The sequence below is a fragment of the Tenrec ecaudatus genome, chromosome 6 (genome assembly GCF_050624435.1).
Source record: "Tenrec ecaudatus isolate mTenEca1 chromosome 6, mTenEca1.hap1, whole genome shotgun sequence".
In the NCBI taxonomy this organism is placed as follows: Eukaryota; Metazoa; Chordata; class Mammalia; order Afrosoricida; family Tenrecidae; genus Tenrec; species Tenrec ecaudatus.
The window spans coordinates 84,547,778-84,568,126 of record NC_134535.1 but is presented as its reverse complement, the minus strand read 5'-3'; the positions used below and the strand labels follow the sequence as shown (position 1 = coordinate 84,568,126).

At 59.2% G+C, this 20,349-nt stretch overlaps 1 protein-coding gene across 5 annotated transcripts in view; it reads right to left on the bottom strand.

Annotated features, from left to right (window-relative positions):
- Nucleotides 1-170: 170 nt before the first annotated feature.
- FMNL3 (formin like 3) overlaps nt 171-20,349 on the bottom strand; it is a 60,190-nt gene continuing 40,011 nt past the window's right edge. The window contains exons 3-27 of one of the 5 annotated variants that reach the window (XM_075551727.1): nt 19,146-19,226; nt 18,841-18,917; nt 15,832-15,915; nt 13,180-13,332; nt 11,954-12,062; nt 11,745-11,821; nt 11,395-11,488; nt 10,202-10,276; nt 9,371-9,481; nt 8,927-9,073; nt 8,465-8,566; nt 5,958-6,234; nt 5,381-5,449; nt 5,167-5,291; nt 4,778-4,980; nt 4,153-4,387; nt 3,993-4,061; nt 3,781-3,861; nt 3,550-3,679; nt 2,917-3,077; nt 2,506-2,607; nt 2,084-2,176; nt 1,727-1,850; nt 1,531-1,630; nt 171-883 (exon numbers count right to left, since the gene is read on the bottom strand). In XM_075551727.1, the coding sequence (XP_075407842.1) occupies nt 1,539-1,630; nt 1,727-1,850; nt 2,084-2,176; nt 2,506-2,607; nt 2,917-3,077; nt 3,550-3,679; nt 3,781-3,861; nt 3,993-4,061; nt 4,153-4,387; nt 4,778-4,980; nt 5,167-5,291; nt 5,381-5,449; nt 5,958-6,234; nt 8,465-8,566; nt 8,927-9,073; nt 9,371-9,481; nt 10,202-10,276; nt 11,395-11,488; nt 11,745-11,821; nt 11,954-12,062; nt 13,180-13,332; nt 15,832-15,915; nt 18,841-18,917; nt 19,146-19,226 (2,871 nt within the window). In that variant the 3' untranslated portion in view covers nt 171-883; nt 1,531-1,538. Of the gene's footprint in view, nt 884-1,530; nt 1,631-1,726; nt 1,851-2,083; nt 2,177-2,505; nt 2,608-2,916; nt 3,078-3,549; nt 3,680-3,780; nt 3,862-3,992; nt 4,062-4,152; nt 4,388-4,777; nt 4,981-5,166; nt 5,292-5,380; nt 5,450-5,957; nt 6,235-8,464; nt 8,567-8,926; nt 9,077-9,370; nt 9,482-10,201; nt 10,277-11,394; nt 11,489-11,744; nt 11,822-11,953; nt 12,063-13,179; nt 13,333-15,831; nt 15,916-18,840; nt 18,918-19,145; nt 19,227-20,349 lie in introns of all 5 variants that reach the window. The other 4 variants (XM_075551726.1, XM_075551729.1, XM_075551728.1 and 1 more) reach the window with 4 other exon arrangements.

Genomic DNA, 20,349 nt, shown 5'->3' with positions numbered 1-20,349 from the left:
CATGTCCCAGCAGAGGGCGCCAACGCCTGGCAGGCAGGCCTGCCTCTTTGTGTGATTGGCGCCTACCCAGCCCGCCTCGCCTCCCTTCCCCCAGACTTCTGAGCTCACATCTCCTGAAGCAGGCAGGCTCCTCCCAGCCCCCCAAACGCAGAAAGAGCAGACAAAGTCAGTCCTGGTGCTGGGGTTTATGTACAAAGGAGGAGGGGAGGTACATGTACAAAAGGGCTGAGAAGGCATGGCAGGGAACTGAGCAGCTATGGCCTCTTCCCCTGAAAAGTGGGTAAGAAGGTGGGGAGCTGTTGGCACACCCTTTCTCCTGCTGCCCTGGGGCTGCTGCGGAGAAAGCCCCTACTCTTCTGCCTACCAGGCAGCTCCCTGGTGTGGGCCCCTCCCCTTATCACTGGGTCACAGCTGGTGGGGGGCCAGGGCCCCAGGTAGAGATGAGACCCAGGCAAGGGGTCTACGCGGGGCTACTGCAGGATCAGAGATGACCTGTGGGGCTGGGAGAGGAGGAAGAAAACAGCCAGACTTGCTCTCGTTCTCCCTCATCCCTCTGGGCTGGAGCCCCTGTGGACCAGAGCCCGGAGTGGTTTTTCCCAGCCTGCGCTGACCCCTGATGACTCTCGGCCTTGGGTCAAAGTGCAGTCCTGGAGGCACAGGAAGGGAGGCAGGCTCATTCCTGGGCTGCAAGCAACAGGGCCTCTACTGGGCCCATGGCCAGTGCCATGGCCCCAGATACACTGGTTGGACTGGCAGGACTGCGGTGGAAGTGCTTCTGCCCCACTAGAAGGGTCTCAGTGGGGGCCTGGAGCCCGAGGGGGTCCACTGGGCGGTACCACACTCCTGGTTTGAAGTCGAACGACAATGGGCTGGTGGTGGAGGCCTGTGGGGATGACAGAGCCAGTGAGCAAGTGGGGTGGCCAGGCCTGGTCTACCCACCACAGGAGCAGGGCCTTCAGAGCAGCTCCACTGGCTGCAGGGAGGAGCCAGCCAGGAGTCAGAGAAGGGGGAAGCTTCAAGAGGCTCCAGGAGGCGGTTGAAATTTCTGAGCTCTCTCTTTGGAGGATCAGGTGGCGGATGCCAAGCAGCCCTTGAGCAGTGGGCAGAAACCAGGCAGGCTGGGGAGAGACTTCAGGCAGCCCAGCTCAAGAGCCAGTGGTCCTGGGCCATCCGAATGTCCCTAGACAAGCTACAGCCAGGCCCTCGGGGGAGGGCTGCCCTAGGGGAAATGAAAAAGGCCCCCAGGAATGGCCATGCTTAGCCTGGTTCTATCTGCCCTGGTCTGGCAACTCCCTACCCCGTGGCTTTAGTAGAAGCCATGGCAGCATTAGTGGGAGCAGTACCCCTCCCCTGAGGGCACATGCAGGGCACAAGCCACACTCTCAGAGCACGGGGCATGCAAGGAGCCGTGCTGGGCCTCTTCAGCAGAGGCTGCCAGAGGACGGCTCCAGGTCATGCGGGGGAGGGCGGGAGCCCATGGGCGCGCTCTGGGCCAGTGGGCATGCATGAGATGGCCGTGGTGCCCGGTACCTTGGGGGTTAACAGTTTGACTCATCATGGTGGGCTGCATCGCAGAAGAAGCGTGAGCCCCGCTTGGCAGTACGGGCCGTGAAGGGGACGCTCTTCAGCACTGTGGCCCGGGAGAAAGACACAGCGGTCAGGCCGTGGTGGCCCCCGGGCGGGGCTGGTGGCTGAGGGTGAGCGGGCTGGCGGAGCAGGGCCTCACCTGTGATGATGTCCTCGATCGTCCCGTCCTTGCCTTCATACACAGGCCGCTGCTCCTTGGCCTGGCGCCGCCTCAGCTCTGCTATCAGCTCCTGCTGCTGCCACTTGTTCCGCTGGGACGGGCTCTGGGGGTGAATATGGGGTGGGGGGGGCGGGTGGGCGCCATCACTCTGGACTCGCGCCCCTGTCTGGTCTGCAAGCCTTCCCCTAGGCTCCTCCAGCCTCCCTTAGCACTCCAGCCTTCAGGCCCTCTGGGTGGTCCCTGGGCTGCAGGGTTGCACCTCCCTTTAGCCCCTCCACCCCTTCTCTCTTCTGCCTTGCCCTCCTCCAGTCCCTGCTTGCAGTGGGTCCCACCCACCTTGGCATCCAGTTTCTTGGCTTCCTGAGCCAGCTGCTTCTCCCGCAGGACCTCCTCCTGCTTCTTTCGGGCTTCGTTCTCTTGTTCTGCTTCCTGGGGACCAAGCGGGGTAGGGTGTGGTGTGGTGTTGTATTGTGTGTGTGTGTGTGTGTAGTTCACACACAGGCTGTGAGGGCGGGGCTGACACTAAGCTTGGAGAGTGGGTGGCAGTAGGACCAGCTAACCCCAGGTGGCCCCCCTGGAGGGGCATTTCCTGCCCCAAACAATGACAGGAAGGGCCTGGGCCCCCACCCTGCCCACCAGCTCACAGCCTGGACCCCTCCCTCCCCAGGACCCAGAGGAGGAGCTGCAAAGCCCTAGACCTGTGGCCCAGCCCTGTCCCTTGCCCAGTTCACACTCCTCTCAAAGCCTCTCTCGCTTACCTTGTAAGAACGAATGAAGCGGGCGAACACTGGGAAGAACACAGAGGGAGGTGTGGTCTTAGGACTCTCCCCAAAGTAGCGAACCACTGCGTTGTAGGCCTCCTGCGGGCAGGGGGCCATGGGGGTCAGCGAGGGTTGGCAGGGCTGGGGGGAGAATCCCAGCTCCCACACCAGACACACAGGGGCCACAGGAAGCCGGGTCCAGGCCCAGCAGACCCAGCCTGGTTCTGGAAAGAAGCCTAAAGAGGTATCACTGGGAGACTGCTGCCCGCCGCCCCCTGAAGTGTCCACTCCCACCCACACAGGCAGCCATTCCATCAACGCCTCAACTGCCAGAAGCAGAACGAAGCCAACCTGTCGGTGCGGGCCCTTGGCCCTCGCTGCGCTCCCACCGCCAGCCACCCGGCTCACCTCAGCCGTCTTGGCGTCCCGCTGCAGCTTGTCCAGTTTTCCCTCGCTGGTGCTGAGGAAGGCCCTGAGGACGCTGTTGTCGTGCAGGCTGCACTCCCGGCGAATCAGCTCCATGCCCCGGCCCAGCTCCTTCACGTCCAGCAGCACGTTCTCCAGAGACACTGGCCATCAGAGACCTGGCTGTGGCTCACCCAGGCCAGAGCCCAGTATGCCCGCTGCCAGCCAAGCCACCAGCAGACTCTAGCCGCTGCCTCAACATGACTGACCTGTTCTCACGTCCCTGTCACTCCCCACCCCCTCACCAAGCTGGCCACCCTGAAGCCACACAGCTAGCTGGCCACACAGCTAGCTGGGCCTCCCAGGGACCAGCCTCCCTCGGGCAGGAAAAAACCCAGAGGCGGCGGCCTCAACAGCAGGTAAGCCAAGAGACCGTGGGACTCGCTCTCTGAGCATGTCATGTGCATTGTGGGGAGCACAGGGTCCCTGCTCCCATCCAGCTCACTGGGCAGGGAGGCCTGGCGTGGATGGAGGAAGGCCCCTTCTGCTGACGGCTCGGCAGAAAGCCTTAAAACGGCAAGAAGAAACAGGTGGGCCCCCTCTCTCCTCCTCGCTGCTGGGTGCGCGCGCCCTCACCTGCCGCAGCCTTCTCCACAAAGTGCAGCTCGTGCCAAAAGGTGGCCAGCTCTGGGTATCTCTCCTGCACCGTCAGGGCGATGAAGTGCAGCAGCGTCATCTTGCGGTCGGTGGACTTGGTGTCTAGCAGCTGGGAGAGGAGAGGGAGGGGCTGTGTGAGAACACCAAGAGCTCTGCTCCCCGCTCCACCCCACCCCAGCTTCCGGGGCCTAGGTGACCCCAGCACCTCACCAGGTCCAGGCTCTGGAGTTTGAAGCCGTACACCGCTCCCCTCTTGCTGCTGTTCATATAGTTTCCTAGCGCGAGGATAATCTGTCCAAAACATGCAGGGCAGGCAGGTCAGGCTAGGCCCCGAGAGGTTCCTCTGTGCTCTGCGGACAGCCCTGACTCTGGGGCCTGGGAACTGCCCACCAGCAGCCCCCTGGGGATGCCCCTCTGCCCACCTCCAGCATCTGCTTCAGCTTCTGTGAGGACTTGACGGAGGCCGAGGCTGCGATGATGGCATTGAGTTGCTGCAGGGAGAGAAGAGCTGAGAGTGCCCAGGCTGGCCTGGGAGGACCAACCAGGAGCCACGGAGGAGCAGGAGTCGGGGCAGGGGCCTACCGGCGTAAGCATCTGCAGGTTGTCCTGGAAGTTGCCCAGAAAGGCCATCCCGGCCATTCTCTGGGTCAGTCGCTCCACCTTGCTGAAGAGCAGCATGAAGCGGTCCTCGGCAGCCAGCTCCTCCAGGGGCTGCCGCTCTCGCTCGTATTGCCGCAGCACCTTCACCTCGGCCTCCGTGGGCAGGAAGCGCATCAGGCACTCCACGAAGTCCACTGGCAGCGTCTGAAGGTCGAACCTGGGGAGACAGGAGGGCAAGCTTCAGCTCTCACCCCTGCCTGCTTATCCCCTAGTCTCTTCTAGAGGGACTGCAGTGGGGAAGGGTGGGGCGCAGTACTGCCCACGTATACTTCCTTCTGGTCCCAGTGAGCAGGCTTGGCTACACAGCCCTCCCTGGTCCCCAAAGTCGCCTGTAACTCTGCTACCTTGTGGGTTTATCACTCCCTGTATTATAAGGGGAACTCTAGTGCCTGGTACCCAGCAAATTCTGGCCAAGCCAGCCAATGACTGAGGGGGTCGGAGGGTCCTACCACGTGCCCTGGAATCTACGGTAGGCCACGCTGCTGGGGGGCGAGTGGGCCTGCCAGCTGGCTGGGGAGCCGGAAGGACAAGGTCAGGGGAGCCTCACGTGTGGATGGCCCTGCAGATCTCCTCTGCTGAGCGGCCTGCCTTGCGAAGGGTGATCGCCAGGTTCTTGGCGCGGTTGGCCTCCAGCAGGGTCACCTTACTGGCAGCCTTTTGTGCCGTCTTATTCTTGGAGCAGATGAGGTCAAGTGCAGGGCCCTGGGCTTTCGTCTTGAACAGTTCTTCAAATTTGTCCAAGTCCAGGTCCTGGCCGTAGACAAGAAGGGAAACCGCTGTGGCCCGACCCTAGGACAGGAACCCTGGCAGCGTGCCCAGCAGGTTCGTGGAGCTGGCCCTGATCCCCTCCTTCCCGAGTCGGAGGGCCCTTGCAAGGTGAGGAGACCCAGGTAACAGGCCCAGCACATCCCCAGCCCTCGGGACCCGGCCTGACACCTCCAAGATCTTCTCGTCGTCCAGCTCGCTGAAGACCGTGCCGCTGATCTGGTTGGGTTTCAGTGCTGTCCAGTTGAAGACAGGCAGCCGGAACTTAGTCTTGATGGGTTTCTTGATGCGAATGGCTAGTTGGGAGAGACGACTGGTGAGGCGAGGGCCCAGGGACACAGTCCTCTGGCCTTAGGAGCCCCAGCCCAAGCCCTGGGACACTCACCTGACAGGCCAACTGTCAACACCACTGAGGGGGCAGCGCCAGGGAGAGGCGGGGCTGGAGGACACTTGTCTGGGGGAGAGAAGGGAGGCCACAGTGGCTGAGGGTCTGAGAGACTCAGGGGAGGAGGCTGCATGGGCCTGGCTCTGGGGCTGTCTGGAGTCCTCACTAGTCTCTGGGCCCGCTTCTCCTGCCGCTGACCAAGCTATCGGCGCGCTCTCGGCAGCACCGAGCACCAGTGCCCTTCCAACACTTGACAGGCCCCCGCTCTGCCCCAGGGACTAGACCAGCCGCTCAGCTGGCAGCGCGCACCTCCGGCAAGTCGATTTAGAGCGGCACTGCCTCTAGTGGTTGTTTCTACGGCTGTAAGCTCCACAGAAGCGGCCCGTCACCACTTGCGCCCAGGGGTCCCTGGTGAGCTCAACCCCTGGCCTTCCTCCTCTCCCCCAGCCTGCGCTCACGCTGCTTCTCCAGCCCTCCACTGACGCTCTTGTCCCAGCAGCTCTCTGAGCGAGACACGCTGGCTAGCGTTGGGCTGGACAACACCACCCCCCTCCCAACTTCCAAGGGTCTTGGTTACCTGGTAATGGAGGTGGTGGCGGGGGCAAGGGAGGAGCTGGTGGGGGGGGCAGGGGTAGGGTCTCCTCAGAGGGCGGGGCTGGAGCCAGCAGGTCCAGGTTGGAGGGCATGTCCTCACTCAGCTCTGTGGGGCCCACCCTGGCCAGAGCCGCAGAGCCAGAGGACTCCAGGCCCCGGGCACCTGGCTCCAGGTGGCACCGGCGCTGGAAGGCCTCTTCCTTCTCTTTAATGAGCCTCCGTAGGGTGTGCACCTGGTGACTGGTGCTCTCGTACGTCTCCTGCAGAGCAGACAATGGCATGAGGGACGGCAGGCCTTCATCTCTAGGAGTGAGGCTGGACTGGAGGATTTCCTACCGCAGGGTCTCAACTAGGGGCTTTGTTGGGGTGCCTGGAGGAGGCACATGCCAAGCATGCAGGTGAGAGCACAGGAACTGGAGGGCAGGGCAGCGCAGCACAGGGTAAGTGAGACTCGTCCATCGCAGAGCACAGGTCTTGTATGAAAAGTCAGGAACAGGGTTTCATGGGGAGCAAAGGATCTTGGGAAGATGACTAGGGGTGGGAGGGGAAGGGAGGCTACATTACTGGCTAGAAGACAGACATGCCATCATGTGGGTGAAAGGACAGACAAAACACACAGAGAGGTCAGTAAATCAGTAAAAGATGCCAGAGGCCAGAGAGACACTGGGCGGGCTGCAAGAGAGAAAGGCAAGAGAGAGGTCAATCCTGTGACAGACAGCAGTCCTGCAGTAATGGTGAGCTCCAGACAGACAGGCTGCATGGTGTGGAAGGGAGAGTGGAGAACATGCACTGACACACGCCGACTTGAGAAGGCTGTTTCTACGTGTGCTTCCTTGCCTGTGCTGCGGGTCTACCCGTGAAGGCGGTGTTACATACAGAGGGCAAAGTTTTCAAAGCTTCTTAAACATAACCAAACACCTTGAGGGCAAGTGTCACAGGGACTGGGAGCTCGGCGCATGTTCTCAGAGGGCCCCAAGGTCAACTGGCATTGCAGTTCACCAAGACTAAGCTCTACATCCTACTTCGCTGAGTCTCCACTAAAGTCCTAAAAGCTCAGAGCCACCATCTACAGTGTAACTGCTGGCGTCACCCGGACAGGCGCAAAGGGGAGGGAGGAAACCTGAAAGTGCATCAACTACCAGGCCAACGTCAGCCTCTGGGACCCTGACTGAGACTGGAAAACTAGATGGGGTGCAGCTACCACTATCCGTTTGTCTGACGGGATGGATCACAGAGGTCCTGGATAGAGGTGAGAATAACGGGGCACAAACTTAAACTCCGAAAGGACCACGCTTCCTAGTCAGGTGGAGCCTGGTGGCGCCCGAGGGACCATGGCCTTAGCCACCCTTGGGCCTGGAACTGAACTCAACCCCAGTGGCTCCATGTTCTGCAAACAATAGAAGAAGAAAAAACCATCAGTGGCCCCTGGACCAAGTTCAGAAGGGTCAGAGGAGGAGGAGGAGGAAGGGACACAGGAACACAAGGAGGAAGTGGGGTGAGTGACGTTACCTTGTGGGGGTTGCAATCAGTGACGTGAAACAGAATGTGTATGAATCACTGAATGAAGAACTGATTTGCTCCGTAAACTTTCACCCAATGCACCATAAAAAGTTAAAAGTAAGTAAGTAAATAAATAAATACAAGAGGTGAGCACAAGACCCTGCCTCTCTCCACTGGCACCTCTGCTCCAGCGTCACTCTGCTGCACTGGTCCACCAAGGCCCAGGGACAAGGCTGCCTTGGGAAGCAGTATGACATAGCTGTTTCTCTCGACACTGGAGCTCCCCAGAGTTTGGGCCTCAATGTTGCTTTTATCTCACCGCACCCTGTATAATCCCTAAATCAGGGGTCCTCAAACTACGAGGACCACCAAGAACATTTATCCGGCCTGCCGGGTGTTTTTGCCCATTTTGTTTATTTTTAACCTCAAAATAAGATGTGTGCAGTGTGCATAGGAATTTGTTCATAGTTTTTTTTTAAACTATAGTCTGGCCCTCCATCCAATGGGTCTGAGGGACAGTGAACTGGCCCCCTGTTTAAAAAGTTTGAGGAGCCCTGCCCTAAATGGATGGGACCTATCACACCCATCTCTGCATCTTCCACAGCCCCTACCCTGCGCTTGGGACCCTCGGCAAGGGCATGGCAAGTACACACTGAGTGCAGCGAAGCCAGGAGTGTGAGTATTCTGGATGGAGGAGTGGTCAAGAGCACATTTTATAAGGTGAGGAACCCGGAAGAGACACACTGTGAGGAACTGCTGCTCGCCCAGTTTTGGGCAGCTGGGCCTGTGGGACTTCTCGGCCTCCCGCTTTCGTTCCATGGGGGCCACGGAGCAGCAGGAGGCTGGCAGGCAGAGCGCCTGCGGGCCCTATTTACCCCACGCCTTTCCGTGTGGCTTCCACTTCTCTCTCCAACCAACCCACAGGGGTCGGGGTGGGGCCCTCAAGGACAAGCCCAGGCCGGCCAGCCTCGCTCCTCTGGTCGCCGGTACCTTGATGCTCTCTAACTCCTTCTCGCGGTGCAGCAGCCGCTTCTCCAACTCCGCCACCCGCATCATGTTCTCATTTTCCAGGTCCAGAAGCTTCTCCGTGAGCTGCAAGATGGGAACGTGGGTTTGGGGCTGGTGTTCAAGCCTGGCCACTCAGCACAGTTCAGCTGAGACCCCATAGCTTGGTCTGTAGCTTCCCTACATCACCGCCACGGGCTTGGGGTCTGACATCATGTGAAGGAACATCAGAGGCCAGGCAACTGTCCACCTCCCGGCTCTCCTGAGCCTGCGTCTGCCTCAAGTCTGGCCCTGGAGGTCAATGTGTGTTCCAATCTGGGGCTGAGTCAGGCCCTTGGCCAGAACACACACAGGAGCCCGACAGGGCTCAGGTCAGGACTTCTGGAACTTAGCTGCCCCCACTGTGCCCCTGCAAGACCTTGGCTCTAGCAAGCAGAGGACACTCACATGGGACACGTGCTCCTCCAGCTCCTCCACCTTCTCCAGGGCCACATTCTTGGTCTCAGCATCCTCCAGCAAGCCACCAACGTCAAACACGTTGTCCAGGTAAGCCTGGATCTGCACCTGCAGCTTCTCGCTCTCCGTGTGCCTTGACTTCTGGGAAAGCAGAGAGGCGGTCGCTGATGGCCCCTGAGGGAGACCTAGTCCTCGCCCTCCTCTACGGTCACTTCCTGGGGCCTGCCTCCTGTTGGCCCCGGCCACAGAGCTGCCTGCCAGGCGACCTCCATGCAGAAGGCCTCAGCCCCAAACCACAGAAGCAGGAAGAGTCTGGTCTCAGCAGCAGGTAGGACCAGGCTCTCGTTAAAACAAAAAGCAAAACCACCAACCACCACACACACACACACACCCTCGGCAGCAAAGCTAAGCTGCCCCTGATTCGGTCCAGCTCACCTGCAGGAACTCCTCCAGCCCCAGCTTGGTGAACTCATACTGCAGGTGGACGCGGAAGTTCATGTCCTCCACCGAGTGCACCACGATGTTGATGAACTGCATGCAGGCCACCTGGGGAAGCAGCAGCCAGCAGCCGCAGAGATGGGAAGGGCGGGAGGGGGGGTCCAAGGGCGGGAGGGGCAGGGGGGTAGGCAGCTGTTAGAGCCATCATTGTGAAGAACAGCTGGCCGAATCAAAAGGCAGGAGCGAAGAAGCTCCATCCTGCGGGGCTGTCCTGCAGTGTCTAAACTTAAAACACACGCTGAGCTTGCTATCCAGGGCACGGAGTTAAGCAGATGACATGAGAAACAGATGCTTGCTGGCTTTCTGTGACTCCAGAGACACCCTTACCTCGCTGAGGGCCCCGGGAAAGGGGCGGCAGCTTAGAGAGGCTCAGACCAGGGGCGATGTGAGCACAGGGAGGGAAGGAGGTCTGAGACCCAAGTGACACGTCTTGGAATGTCTAAGCCTTCGGTTCCCAAACCGTCCCCTTTTGGGAAAATAATTACTCAGTGCACCCCTGGCAAGGAACCACGTGCGCCCCACGGCTTGCAATCCTGATAAAGTGTGGGCATCTGCTTGTGTTGTTCCCATTGGATCCTTCCGCCGCCAGGGGGCAGCACCGCCCACTTTGGAAACCCTGGTCTACACTCACTGAGCTCTCTGGAGCACACAGCTGGGTGGCCCAGGGCGAGGGTGTCTGCTGAGCACAGGGGCTAGGTGTGGATGGCACTGCACTGCACTGGTGGCCTGGCCCCTGTCTGCCAGGGACAATGTGGCCCTGCTCCTCACCATGAAGTCAATGTTGCTGTCCTCATTCCGGAAATACTCCATCAGCTTCTCAAAGCGATGTAGCTCCTTGCACACCTGAACAGGCAAACCCTCTCAGTGCCAGGGCCGGCCATCATCAGACCCCGAGCCCCCCGAGTCCTGACTCCCAGGAAAATGAGTGGAGAAGGGTTTGCTTAACACAATGGCACGGGCCATGCAAGCCATGATCAAAGAAGACTCAGGATCCTATGCTGGCCCGCTGGCCCCTCACCAACTTGCTGAGGCAGCTCAGGACAGCCTGTGGCCAGGCCAAGCAGAAACCCAGGCCCGGATTGCATGGAATCCCCAAAGGAAGGAGAAGAGGGAGGAAGGGAGTCCATCCTGGCCAGGGGAGGAGCCTGAGGTCCTGAGAGGAACACGGGAGGGGCCAGTGCACAGGAAAGCCCTTCTGCTGAGAGAGGTCCAGAGGCTCCTCTGAGCTTCTGGACTTCAAGGAGGAAGAGCCGTTTCCTGGCCTGAACAATGGACGCTAGGGAAGAGGTTCACAGTGGCGGAAGGGGTGGGACCAGCAGCTATGGCTGGATGTCGAGGAATCCGAGGCCCGAGCAGATAGGGGCTGTGGAGCCAGGCTCCAAGGCCGGGGAAATTCCAGAAGGAACTCTCTCTGCCCTCACCAGCAACAGCCAAGCCCCTGGGCACCATCCTTTCTGGCCTCCTCCCCCCACTTCAAACACATCTGCCTGGGGTCTCCTGGCGGTGAGCTGCGTCAGAACCGTCAGGCAGACTCCTGGCGACAGACCTCTATCCACCTGATCCTCCACTGGGCTGGCAGTGGGCCCCAGGTCTCAAAAAGTGCTATCAATTTGTTATTCCATTGTCCCCACGCATTTTTTGAAAGCCCTTTGGATTTTTTAATAGGCACTGTAGGTGCTGCTGCTGCTGCTGCTGCTGCTGCGAGACCAGGTTAGGACCCTGGACTTGTGAGGGCATCCTTAGCCGGTCAGTCGGGAGCCTCCTTGGCATAAGATCTAGTGAGACCGCAAGGTGCGGGTTTTGGTTAAAAAAAGAGAAAGAAGCAAACGGGGCTGGGGGTGGGGAGGGCAGGCTGCTTAAGGCAAATGATGCTAACACATCACTGGCAAGAGAACACAGGACATGATGCTACCTACCTACCAGCTCCCTATCCCCTCACCAGACACACAAAGAAGACTGACCTCTTTGAAATTGTCAAAGGCGGCAAGAATGATCTCATGGCCTCCCCGCACCAAGCACACGGCTGCCAGAAGCTCCAGGACAAGGGCTTTGGTCCTTCGGGGCAAAGAAAGAAAGATCAGCCACCCCCAGCACTCCACTCCCCCCTAGTCAGCACTGCCAACTTCCACTGTCTGAGAGTGGAGGGGAGCTAGGCATCCACCCCTGAGCTGCGCAGACCACACGGAGGCCTGAGACGCTATCTGCCCTCCAGCCGAGGTGAGGTGGAAGATCAGGACCCAAGGGCGGGTGGGGAGCCCAGCCCTCCCGAGTCCGGGGCAGAAGAGGGAGGGAGGTGAAGGAAGCAGCGAACCTCGGGTTCTTGTTGTTGAGACTGAGTGCAATTTCATTGACGGCGTGGGGATGGGACATGACCAGGTTGAATCCATACTGCAGGGAGAAAGGCCAGAAGCGGACACCTAAATGGCGGGGCAGCAGATACCGAGGGACCTCCTGGCCTGCAGAGTCTCCAGCAAGCCTGCCTTTTACACTCTGGCTCCCGGGGCATGGCCGCGCCCTTACCTGGTAGTTCATGATGGCTCTGAGGCAGAGGATGCACACATGGACGTCATCCTTCTGGCTCACCAGGCGGGAGTTCTTCAGGGCCCTGCGCCCTGGAAGGGTGCTATACCTGGGGAGAGAGGCCAGGCCGTGAGGGGTGCCGAGGCTGTAGGGGAAGCGTCTGGGCACTCACCGTCGCAGACAGCAGCTGCCCGGCAGTGGCACCAGCAGCCTAGCACCATCCGAGAGACAAGGTGCAGGTAGAGCAGGCAGGTCTGGCACAGGCCCTCGTCAGCAATTGCTCTAGGTACTGCCTTTGCTGTTGCTTTGAACCTCCAAACCCCTCTCCGTCCGCCCCAAGAGCTGCCACCAGGTTTCAAACACAAGCAGTTGGTGTGGGGGCCTTCCTGCTACTAGAGATGGGTCCACAGAAGATTCTTTTCAGTCTCCCCTCCCCCAGGCCAGTCGGTCAGCCCAGGGCCTCCCTGCCCGGTGCCACCTCTGCAGACAACAGACCCCGCAGGGCTCCATCTGAACGGGCGCCTCGATCCCGGTTCAACGCTGTTCCAGGAGGAAAAGAGGAACTGCTGCGTGTTATCTGCTCATGCACCACTAGGGTCATGTGACTAGAACGAGGCGCTGGGTCGCAGCCCAGAGGGGAGTGGGAGAGAAGCAGGATGAGAGCCAGAGACGGAGGGACGGGGCTCAGGGGGGTCATCCAGTCCATCCACCTGCCGCTAGGCAGGGCAGCTCTTAGACACCGCAGACCAGGGAAGCTGCACCACTCGGAGAGAAGGCCTGAAGGAGGACAAAGTAGGGGGGGTGGCAGGGGCTGGTCTGCAAGCGTGACGGAGCACAGCAAAGAGATAGAGGAGGCAAGCGCTGGGTCGCCCCGGGGAGACCCAGGAGTTGGGAGAGGGTAAGCCCCGGCCCAAGAAGGCCCGGAGGAAGGACAGGGCCGGGAGAGTGAGGAAGGGAGGGGCCCCAAAGAGGGGGCAAGGAGCAGGGAAGAGCTGGGACCCCAGGTGGGGCAGGCACAGGCCAGGACGCCGTACTTACCCAGGACAGATCGCTGGGCAGTCAAGGAGACAGAGAGGACAGACCAGAGACAGACGGGCAGGCAGAGGGCAAGAGAGCTGAGCCTGGAAGCAAGAGTGGTGGGGGGCATGTGAGCAGGTGCCGCTGCTCCCCCAGGCCCACGCTGGAGGCGAGGACAGAGGCTGGCGGGCAGGCGAGTGCACACATACCGGAGCACAGACTGGCGAGCGGAGCGAGCAAGGCTGTTGGTGAAGGGGGCCGACAGGGCGCTGGGCGGCTGCAGGTCCTCGATGGACCTGCTCCAGGACCGGAGCTTGTCGAATGCACCATCGTCACTGCTCTCCAGACCCTCAAAGTCAAACCTGGAGCCAAAGAGGACAAGAGTGCGCACACACAGGCATGGGTGCGGGAGACCCCCAGCCGGCCAGTCTCCCCTGACCCCAGCCACCAGGAGGACAAGCAGCAAGGGTGGCGAGGAGAGAGCAGGGCTGGAGAGACCAGGAGTGGGCAGCGCAGGCCAGGCAGTGGCCAGGGAGGCAGCCTGTGGGGCTGGAGTGCTGATGGAGCCCACTACAGGCGAGGTGACTCCAGGAGGACCTCCCAGAGGTACAGGTGGGACAGACCAGCTGCGGCTCTGGGGGGAGGGAAGCCCACCTTCAGAGGGGCGGGACTAACGGCAGGTCTTGCTAGTTGGCAAATGACAGCAGTCAGAAGAGCCTCAGCCCCCTTGGTTTGGAATTGGAAGATCTGAGGAGAGCGGGGCGAATGGGACACCCCAGAAAACCCACAGCACAGGACCCCACCCTAGCACTGGGTTTCTATGAGCAGGTTTTACCCCGTCCTGGCTACTCGAAGTTTCTAGGTTTGTTTTTTTTAAATAACAGTGGTTGCTCTGGGGGCTTCAACCTTCCCTAGGGGAAGAAAGGGCAGGCTTGTCCAGGGCCCCACAGTCTAGTCCCTGCAGGGCGTAGGAGGTGGGATGGCTTCTGTGTCACCTGCTTCTGGAACCAGATGGCCCTGCAGCAACGGCCGAGTGTGGCCAGGGCAAGTAAGTGGCCTTCTTCCTTCCATGTTCCTATGTCAGATACATCTACCTCTGAGAACCAGCTCCACTCCTCCCCCTAAGTCCCTGAGGACCAAGGAGCTGTCTGCTCAGACAGGCAGAGCCCGGCGTCCGTCGGGGGACACCGAGGATTTGTGACACGGGCAGTGACACCTGAAGATGCCTGAATGGCCCAAAGTACAGGAGTAGGCTTCGGGGTCCTGCTGGCACAATTCGGGGTGAGTACTGGGATTCAGCAGGCATCGAGGGACTCCTGGCAGGGCCAGTGTGTTGGTGACATAAGCAGTGGAGAGACGCATGCCTTCACTAAAGCCAAGTTATCATCACCCGTTTCTCTGCAGCCCTCCCCAGCACACTCTTTCCAAGTCTTCCTTTGAAAAGCACAGCCGGCGGGGTGGATGCTCCAATACCAGGCTCCAGTGTGCTCCTGGTTTCAGGCAGCTGGGATTTATTTGCTTTCCAAATAAGAGAGATAGGCTTATTTGGGGAAAATGATCTACATCTTTTTACTATAAAAGCTTTGGATTTGAAAAAAAAATCACTCAGTAAATGTTTTCCATTTCTTTCTATAAAAAGAGCAGTTTTTAAAGGGGCAGGAGGATGGTCAGGCATGACTTGTAGGGAAGGGAGGAGAGAGCAGGCCCCTCTTTGGTTGTCTGAGGATGGGAGGGGCCCAACTTGAGAGAAGTGTTGATTGGAATCTCTAAGGGCAGCAGACAAGACCTGCTGGACAAAACACCCCGAGGCAGAGGAGGAGAAGTGAGCATTGAATCTGGGGCTGTGTGCTCAGGAGGACTTTCCCAGGAGGGGGCTTTTGGCACAGAAACCGGGAAAGTCAGGGGCAAACTGGGATGGCTGGTCCCGTTAGAGGAGACTTCGCTTTGAGCATTAAGTCTAACCGCATTAGTCATGTTGTGGGTCATCTCTGGAATCTCTCTTCCCCCACAGTCAGGTCTCTGTGGTCTGTACACTCCTGGAATAATGGCCACACTGAGTCACAGTGGCTAGGGCAGGGTCAGGAGCCCGGGTGATGCAGTGGCTTCCGGGTTCGGCTGATAACTGCAAGATCGGCTGCTTGAATCCACCAGCTGAAGATTTCTACTCCTGAGGAGTAACCGTGTCTGGGACACACGGGGGCATCCTACAGGGTCGCGATGAGTCGGTCCAAACAGTTCTGACTGGCATGCATTAGCTACCTCACCCTTAGGACAACCAGGAGAGGACACAACTGTGCCTGGCGTCACAGGCAGGGAGGGGCAGAACAGACTCAACCCTGGTTCCTTCTAATTCCAAACCCTCCTTCCCTGACATGCCCTCCTGGCTACACTACACTCACTCCAAGCTCCCAGCCAGAAGGGGGCTCCTGGTTGCTCCTGGTGCAACCCAGGTCAAAGGTCACACTCCCTGCCCCTGGGGCGCTCCAACAGCTAGCTGGAGCAACTCTGTCACAGGTGGAAAACTAACTGAGCTTCCTGAAGACTCAACTGGCCAAAGGAAAGGAGTTCCACCTGAGCCTCTCTCCCAGCAGGCAGGCGTGCTCACAGGCCTGACTTTCCAATCCTTGGGCTGCTCCTCCCAAAATTCCTGCCACACTGACACTGGCCCCTCTTCATTGGTCCCCAGACATCCCTGGACTTGCCTGTCCACCCTCACATCACTGATCCCTCCTCCCTTCCTGGGACTCCCATTACCATCCAGACCCTTGAAATGAAATGTCACCCCTCCCCTTGCGCTCAGAATGAGGCTCTGCTCTGCCCCGCCCCGCCCCACCCCGCCCTCAGCCCCACGTGAAACTCACATGACAGAACACTGGGCAAAAGACAGGTAATCCACCAGCACATCCAGGCCTTTGTTCTCATCGTTCAGAAACTCCCGCACCCACCTGCAGACGAAGCCAACACGGGGGTCTGCTGGAGCAGGGCCACAGGGAGGAGGGTGTGGGGCCTCAAACCCAGCAACAGACTTCCCCGGCGCTTAGCAACAGACAGGGAAACTCCTGGACCGCCAGAAACCATCCGAGGTCCATCCCAGGCCTGGACCTCGCCTAGATAGGGAAGCCGGGGAATCGGTGCGAAGTACAGACCTCCTACTGTCTCTGGCTTCATCCTGAAGTGCCCCAGCAAACACACTTCCTGTGCTTCCTCCTTAGGGACTGCCCGGCTCAATCATTTCCTATGCCCCTGGGGTCTAGCGTGAGGCGAGACACATTACCCTTGCTCAGCATCTGACAGAAGGATTGGGAAAGTACTGAGTACACACACGCACGTGACCAAGTCCTGAACTTGACCAAAATCTCGGTCAAGATACAGGCAGGAAAGGGCACAGAGTGAGCTCTGACCACAAAGGTACATTTGGCTCAAGAAAAGGTGTCACGGGATGCAGTAAGCAAAGGGGACATCTGCATGTAGCCAGCGAGCCAGGCGTCAGGAACTGGAGTCACTCTAAGGTGACCAGACGTCCCGCTTTTTGACAATTTGTCCTGAGTCCCACGGCGTTTTTAAAAAGTCCCAAATTTTGGAAAGAATGCACGACAAGCTAGGGTATACGGTTTACGGCTGCCATGTGGCTATTTCGCCAGGATATGAGTTTTATCAATGGTGTCCCACTTTACCAACGTTAAAATCTGGTCACCTTACTCTAAAACAGCTATGCCCGCCTGGAGTCAGACTGAGGGCTCGGACCCACCTCCAGGGAGGCAGGAAGGTAGCAACTAGGTACGGAATGGTCATGCCCTCGGGCATTTGCACCTGTGGCCCATCAGTCCTGAGCGGAGCACTACCTGGAATCCGAGTGAAGAGCACATCCGGAGGACCGCTAAAATGACAGGTTCAATCCCCAACAGAGACGTACTGACACAGGCTCTCCTGGGAGCCCCAGTCCCTTAGAATGCCCCTTTACAGACCCCAGACATCTACGCTGCCCTACCCTACAGGGCCACTTCCCCAGACAGCTGGAGGAGAGCGCTGCCTGCTGGCCACACCCCAAGCTCCGTTTCAGTGGGCTGGGGCTGAGCACCAGGCTTGGCTGAGATTTGGCAGCCAGCTCTGGCTGAAGCTCACTGACACCGAAGCTGCCTGAAGTTTGCTTCCTCTCTGGGGGCCGACAGGCCTCCCATTTCCTGTCTGTCTGCTCTCCAGCTCCCCACCCCCTTCTCATTTCCTGTCTGAGTCTACACAGCTATTTTCGGGATCTTGACACTTGGAGGAGAGGTTAAAGGGCATGCAGGCAAGGCAGAGGAAGCCATGCAGGCCAAGGGAGAGGAGTAAGTCGGCCAGGCTCTGGAATACCACTGCCCAGGCCCTCCCTACTCCAGAGCTGGAGCTCCATCCTGCTGCCCGGCCCAGTGTGCCGCGCCCGTGGGAGAGCCTCCTCTCCTGGCCCAGCCCTGGGTTCTGACCCCCTTGGTGCCCAGAAGGATCCTTACCCTCCCACATATGTCAACCCAGAGAAGCCACGATTCAGAAAAAGGGATCCTGCCATGCCAGCCCTGAGATGCTCCCTGGGAACCGAGGGCCAGGTCCAGATTTCCCATGTGTGTGCCAACCGCCAGAGACCTTGAGGAGACCCTGGGCCTGGGAACTCCGCTGCTTTGGCATTAGCTGTTGGCCACAGGCCAGAGGGGCAGGCACCAGGTAGAAGGGCTGGGCCATGGGGACTGTCACTCACTGCTCTGTGGTCCTGTCCTGGGAAAAGCATCCTCCCTGCCCTACCACTGCAGAACGGACTATGGAAAACAGAGAAGGCCGGAGACGAGTGGGGAGGCAGGCAGGGTGAGGTGGGGCAGGGGTCACTAAGGAGGTCCCAGAGGTCCCTCCTCCTGTGTGGAATCAGAATCTCTGGGGAAGGCGATTCGTGTTTCCCAGCGGCTTGCCTTTCTCTCTCTGTATTTCAGTACCTGTTTCATAGATGGGCACGGAAGCCTTGCTCCAAGCACACCTACTGAAGCCAGGGGCCATCCCTTTCCTGTCCTGCCTGGGCCACTATCCTGTAACTGCTGCTTCAGCTGGCCACAGACAGGTGGCCCCACCCTACAGAGAGCTCTGGGCAAGTCCAGCCTGGTGGTGGGCACATGGGTGGCTGCTGTGAGGAGGGAAAGGCTGCTGGTGTCAGGTGGCCCTTTCTAGCCCAGCTCCCAGGGAGCCCAGGAGCCTGGGGCTGGCACCTACCTAGAACCCTAGCCCTGGCCCTGGCCCCTCTGCCAGGGCTCAACCCTGCACTGTCCCATGTGCACACCTGTACACACACTCTCTCTCTTTCATCAGATGCCCTCTAGCTGGTCCTCGTTCGCTGAACCTCACACTTAGACCCCTCCACCCGCTCAGCAAGGTCGGCTTCCTCACTCAGGGGCAGCGCAAAAAAAGATGCGTGAAGTTCCCGAGGCCCTGGCTGTGGGTTGGGAACACCAGGTCTCAGAACCCAGAAATCATCTCATTTGGGGCCCGCCCTCCCAGGTCTTCTTTCCAAGTACCTCGGGATGTTGCTGCTGCTGTTGACGAGCTAACACTGGCCGCTCCCAAACAGGCACATCAGCTTTCTGGGTACTCACAGTCCAGGAAGGAGGCTTAGCTCCCCAATGCAGTGTGCCCCCACCCGACTCCCACCCTTCGATAGGCTACCCTTGGCCTTTTCCCAGGTCACAGGTAGAATGGAGTCTCAGCTGCTATGGAAACATCTTCCACTCAAAGCCCCGGGCCAAGCCCCAAGAGAGGCCCCACGCTTGCCAGCAGCATCCAGGCCATCCATCCTCAGAGGACGCCAAGCCAGCGTGTGCCAGGTGGAGAGGCTCTGAGGTCCTCACCCAACTCACCCAATGTGGTTGGTTCGAAGTGAGATCTCCAGCTCCCGCAGGACTTTGGTGGACTCCTGAACTCTCCGCCTGAACTTCTGCAAACATTGAATGTTCTGTCACTGACGGAACCCCCCCATCCGGCGCCAGAGCATCAACCAACGGGAGGAAAGGCAAAGGGAGGGGGCTCAAAGGGTCACCACAGGCCCTCCTGCCACGATGTGTCTGTCAGCCACTCTAGGCCCAGACATTCAATTCCCAACAGAGGGCCCACCCGCAAGACAAAGGGCATTCCCCCCTCACCCCGCCCCCAGACCCAACATCACCTTCCGAGTTACGCTGGGGTCCAGGAAGCTCTGGAGTTTTTGGATGTATGTGTGGGGAGGATTCTTCACCTGGAATCGTTCCTATAAGGGAAGCAGGTACATGTGTGTACACGCACAGACACCCGAGTTCTGGGACAGGCTCAGGAAGCACAGCGCTCAGGATGCCGAGGTGGTGACAGTCAGTCTTCCAACAAGGTGCCTGGTCGTAGTGGGGCCCAAGTTGGACTCGTCCTCCAACGAGGGCCCCCTGCACCCCCCTGGGAAACACTGGTCTGGGAGGGAGCAGTCAGAGACTTTGGGAGCTAGGGAGAGCTCCATCCTTAACAAGCGTTAGGCATCATCACAAGGCGGGCCTTAGGTAGATCTGCTTAGAGTGCTGAAAAGCCGGGAGGTCACTCCGAGGACTAGGTGCTCCTGACCCACGCCGTGGCCTTTTCAGTGGCCTTGTGTGCCCCGCGTGCTGGTTGGACTTGAAAAAAGAAGGCTGGAGAAGAGGCGAGGCGTCTGAATTATGTTGCCGTGGGGAGAGGGGCATTCTGCAAAAGTGCCGTGGAAAAGGACAGACCACGGCCAGCGAGGAAGCGAGACTCGTCTGACAGACTCTGGACATGCTGTCAGGAGAGACCAGTTCCCTGAGGAGGGTGTCATGTTTGGTAAAGTGGAGGGGCAGCACCAACAATGACTGGCAAGGCCCTCTAGGAGCTGGCTCAGCACCATGGTCGCACCACTGGCCTTGAGCAGAGGAACAGTGGTGGAGGCGGGCAGGACCCGGCGGGGTTCCCTCTGCGATGGGTAAGGTCGTGATGGGGCAATACTCCGCAGCACCTAGCAACAACATTGTTTCCATGGAGGGGGTGGAGGGGATTATTCTGGGCTGTTAACCAGAGCCAGCGGTTTGAATCCACCAGCGGCTCCGCAGGGGAAAAAATGCGGCTTCCTAATCCTGTTAAAAAGTTTAAGGCCACAGGACAGTTTGACCCTGTCCTCTGGGGTCACTATGACTCGATGGCAGTGAGTTTGGTGTTTGTTATTTTGTCCACAACGTGAAAAGAAGCTTATACATAGGCTCCCTGGCAAAGTGCTGGTGATCGGCACCTGCCCACATGCTGTCCGCAGGCATTTCTCTGCCTCCCAAGAAGGGAGGGGCGAAGGCAGTTTCTCCCGGTCCTGCACCCATGCTGCCCCAGCTCATGGCGGGCTGCTG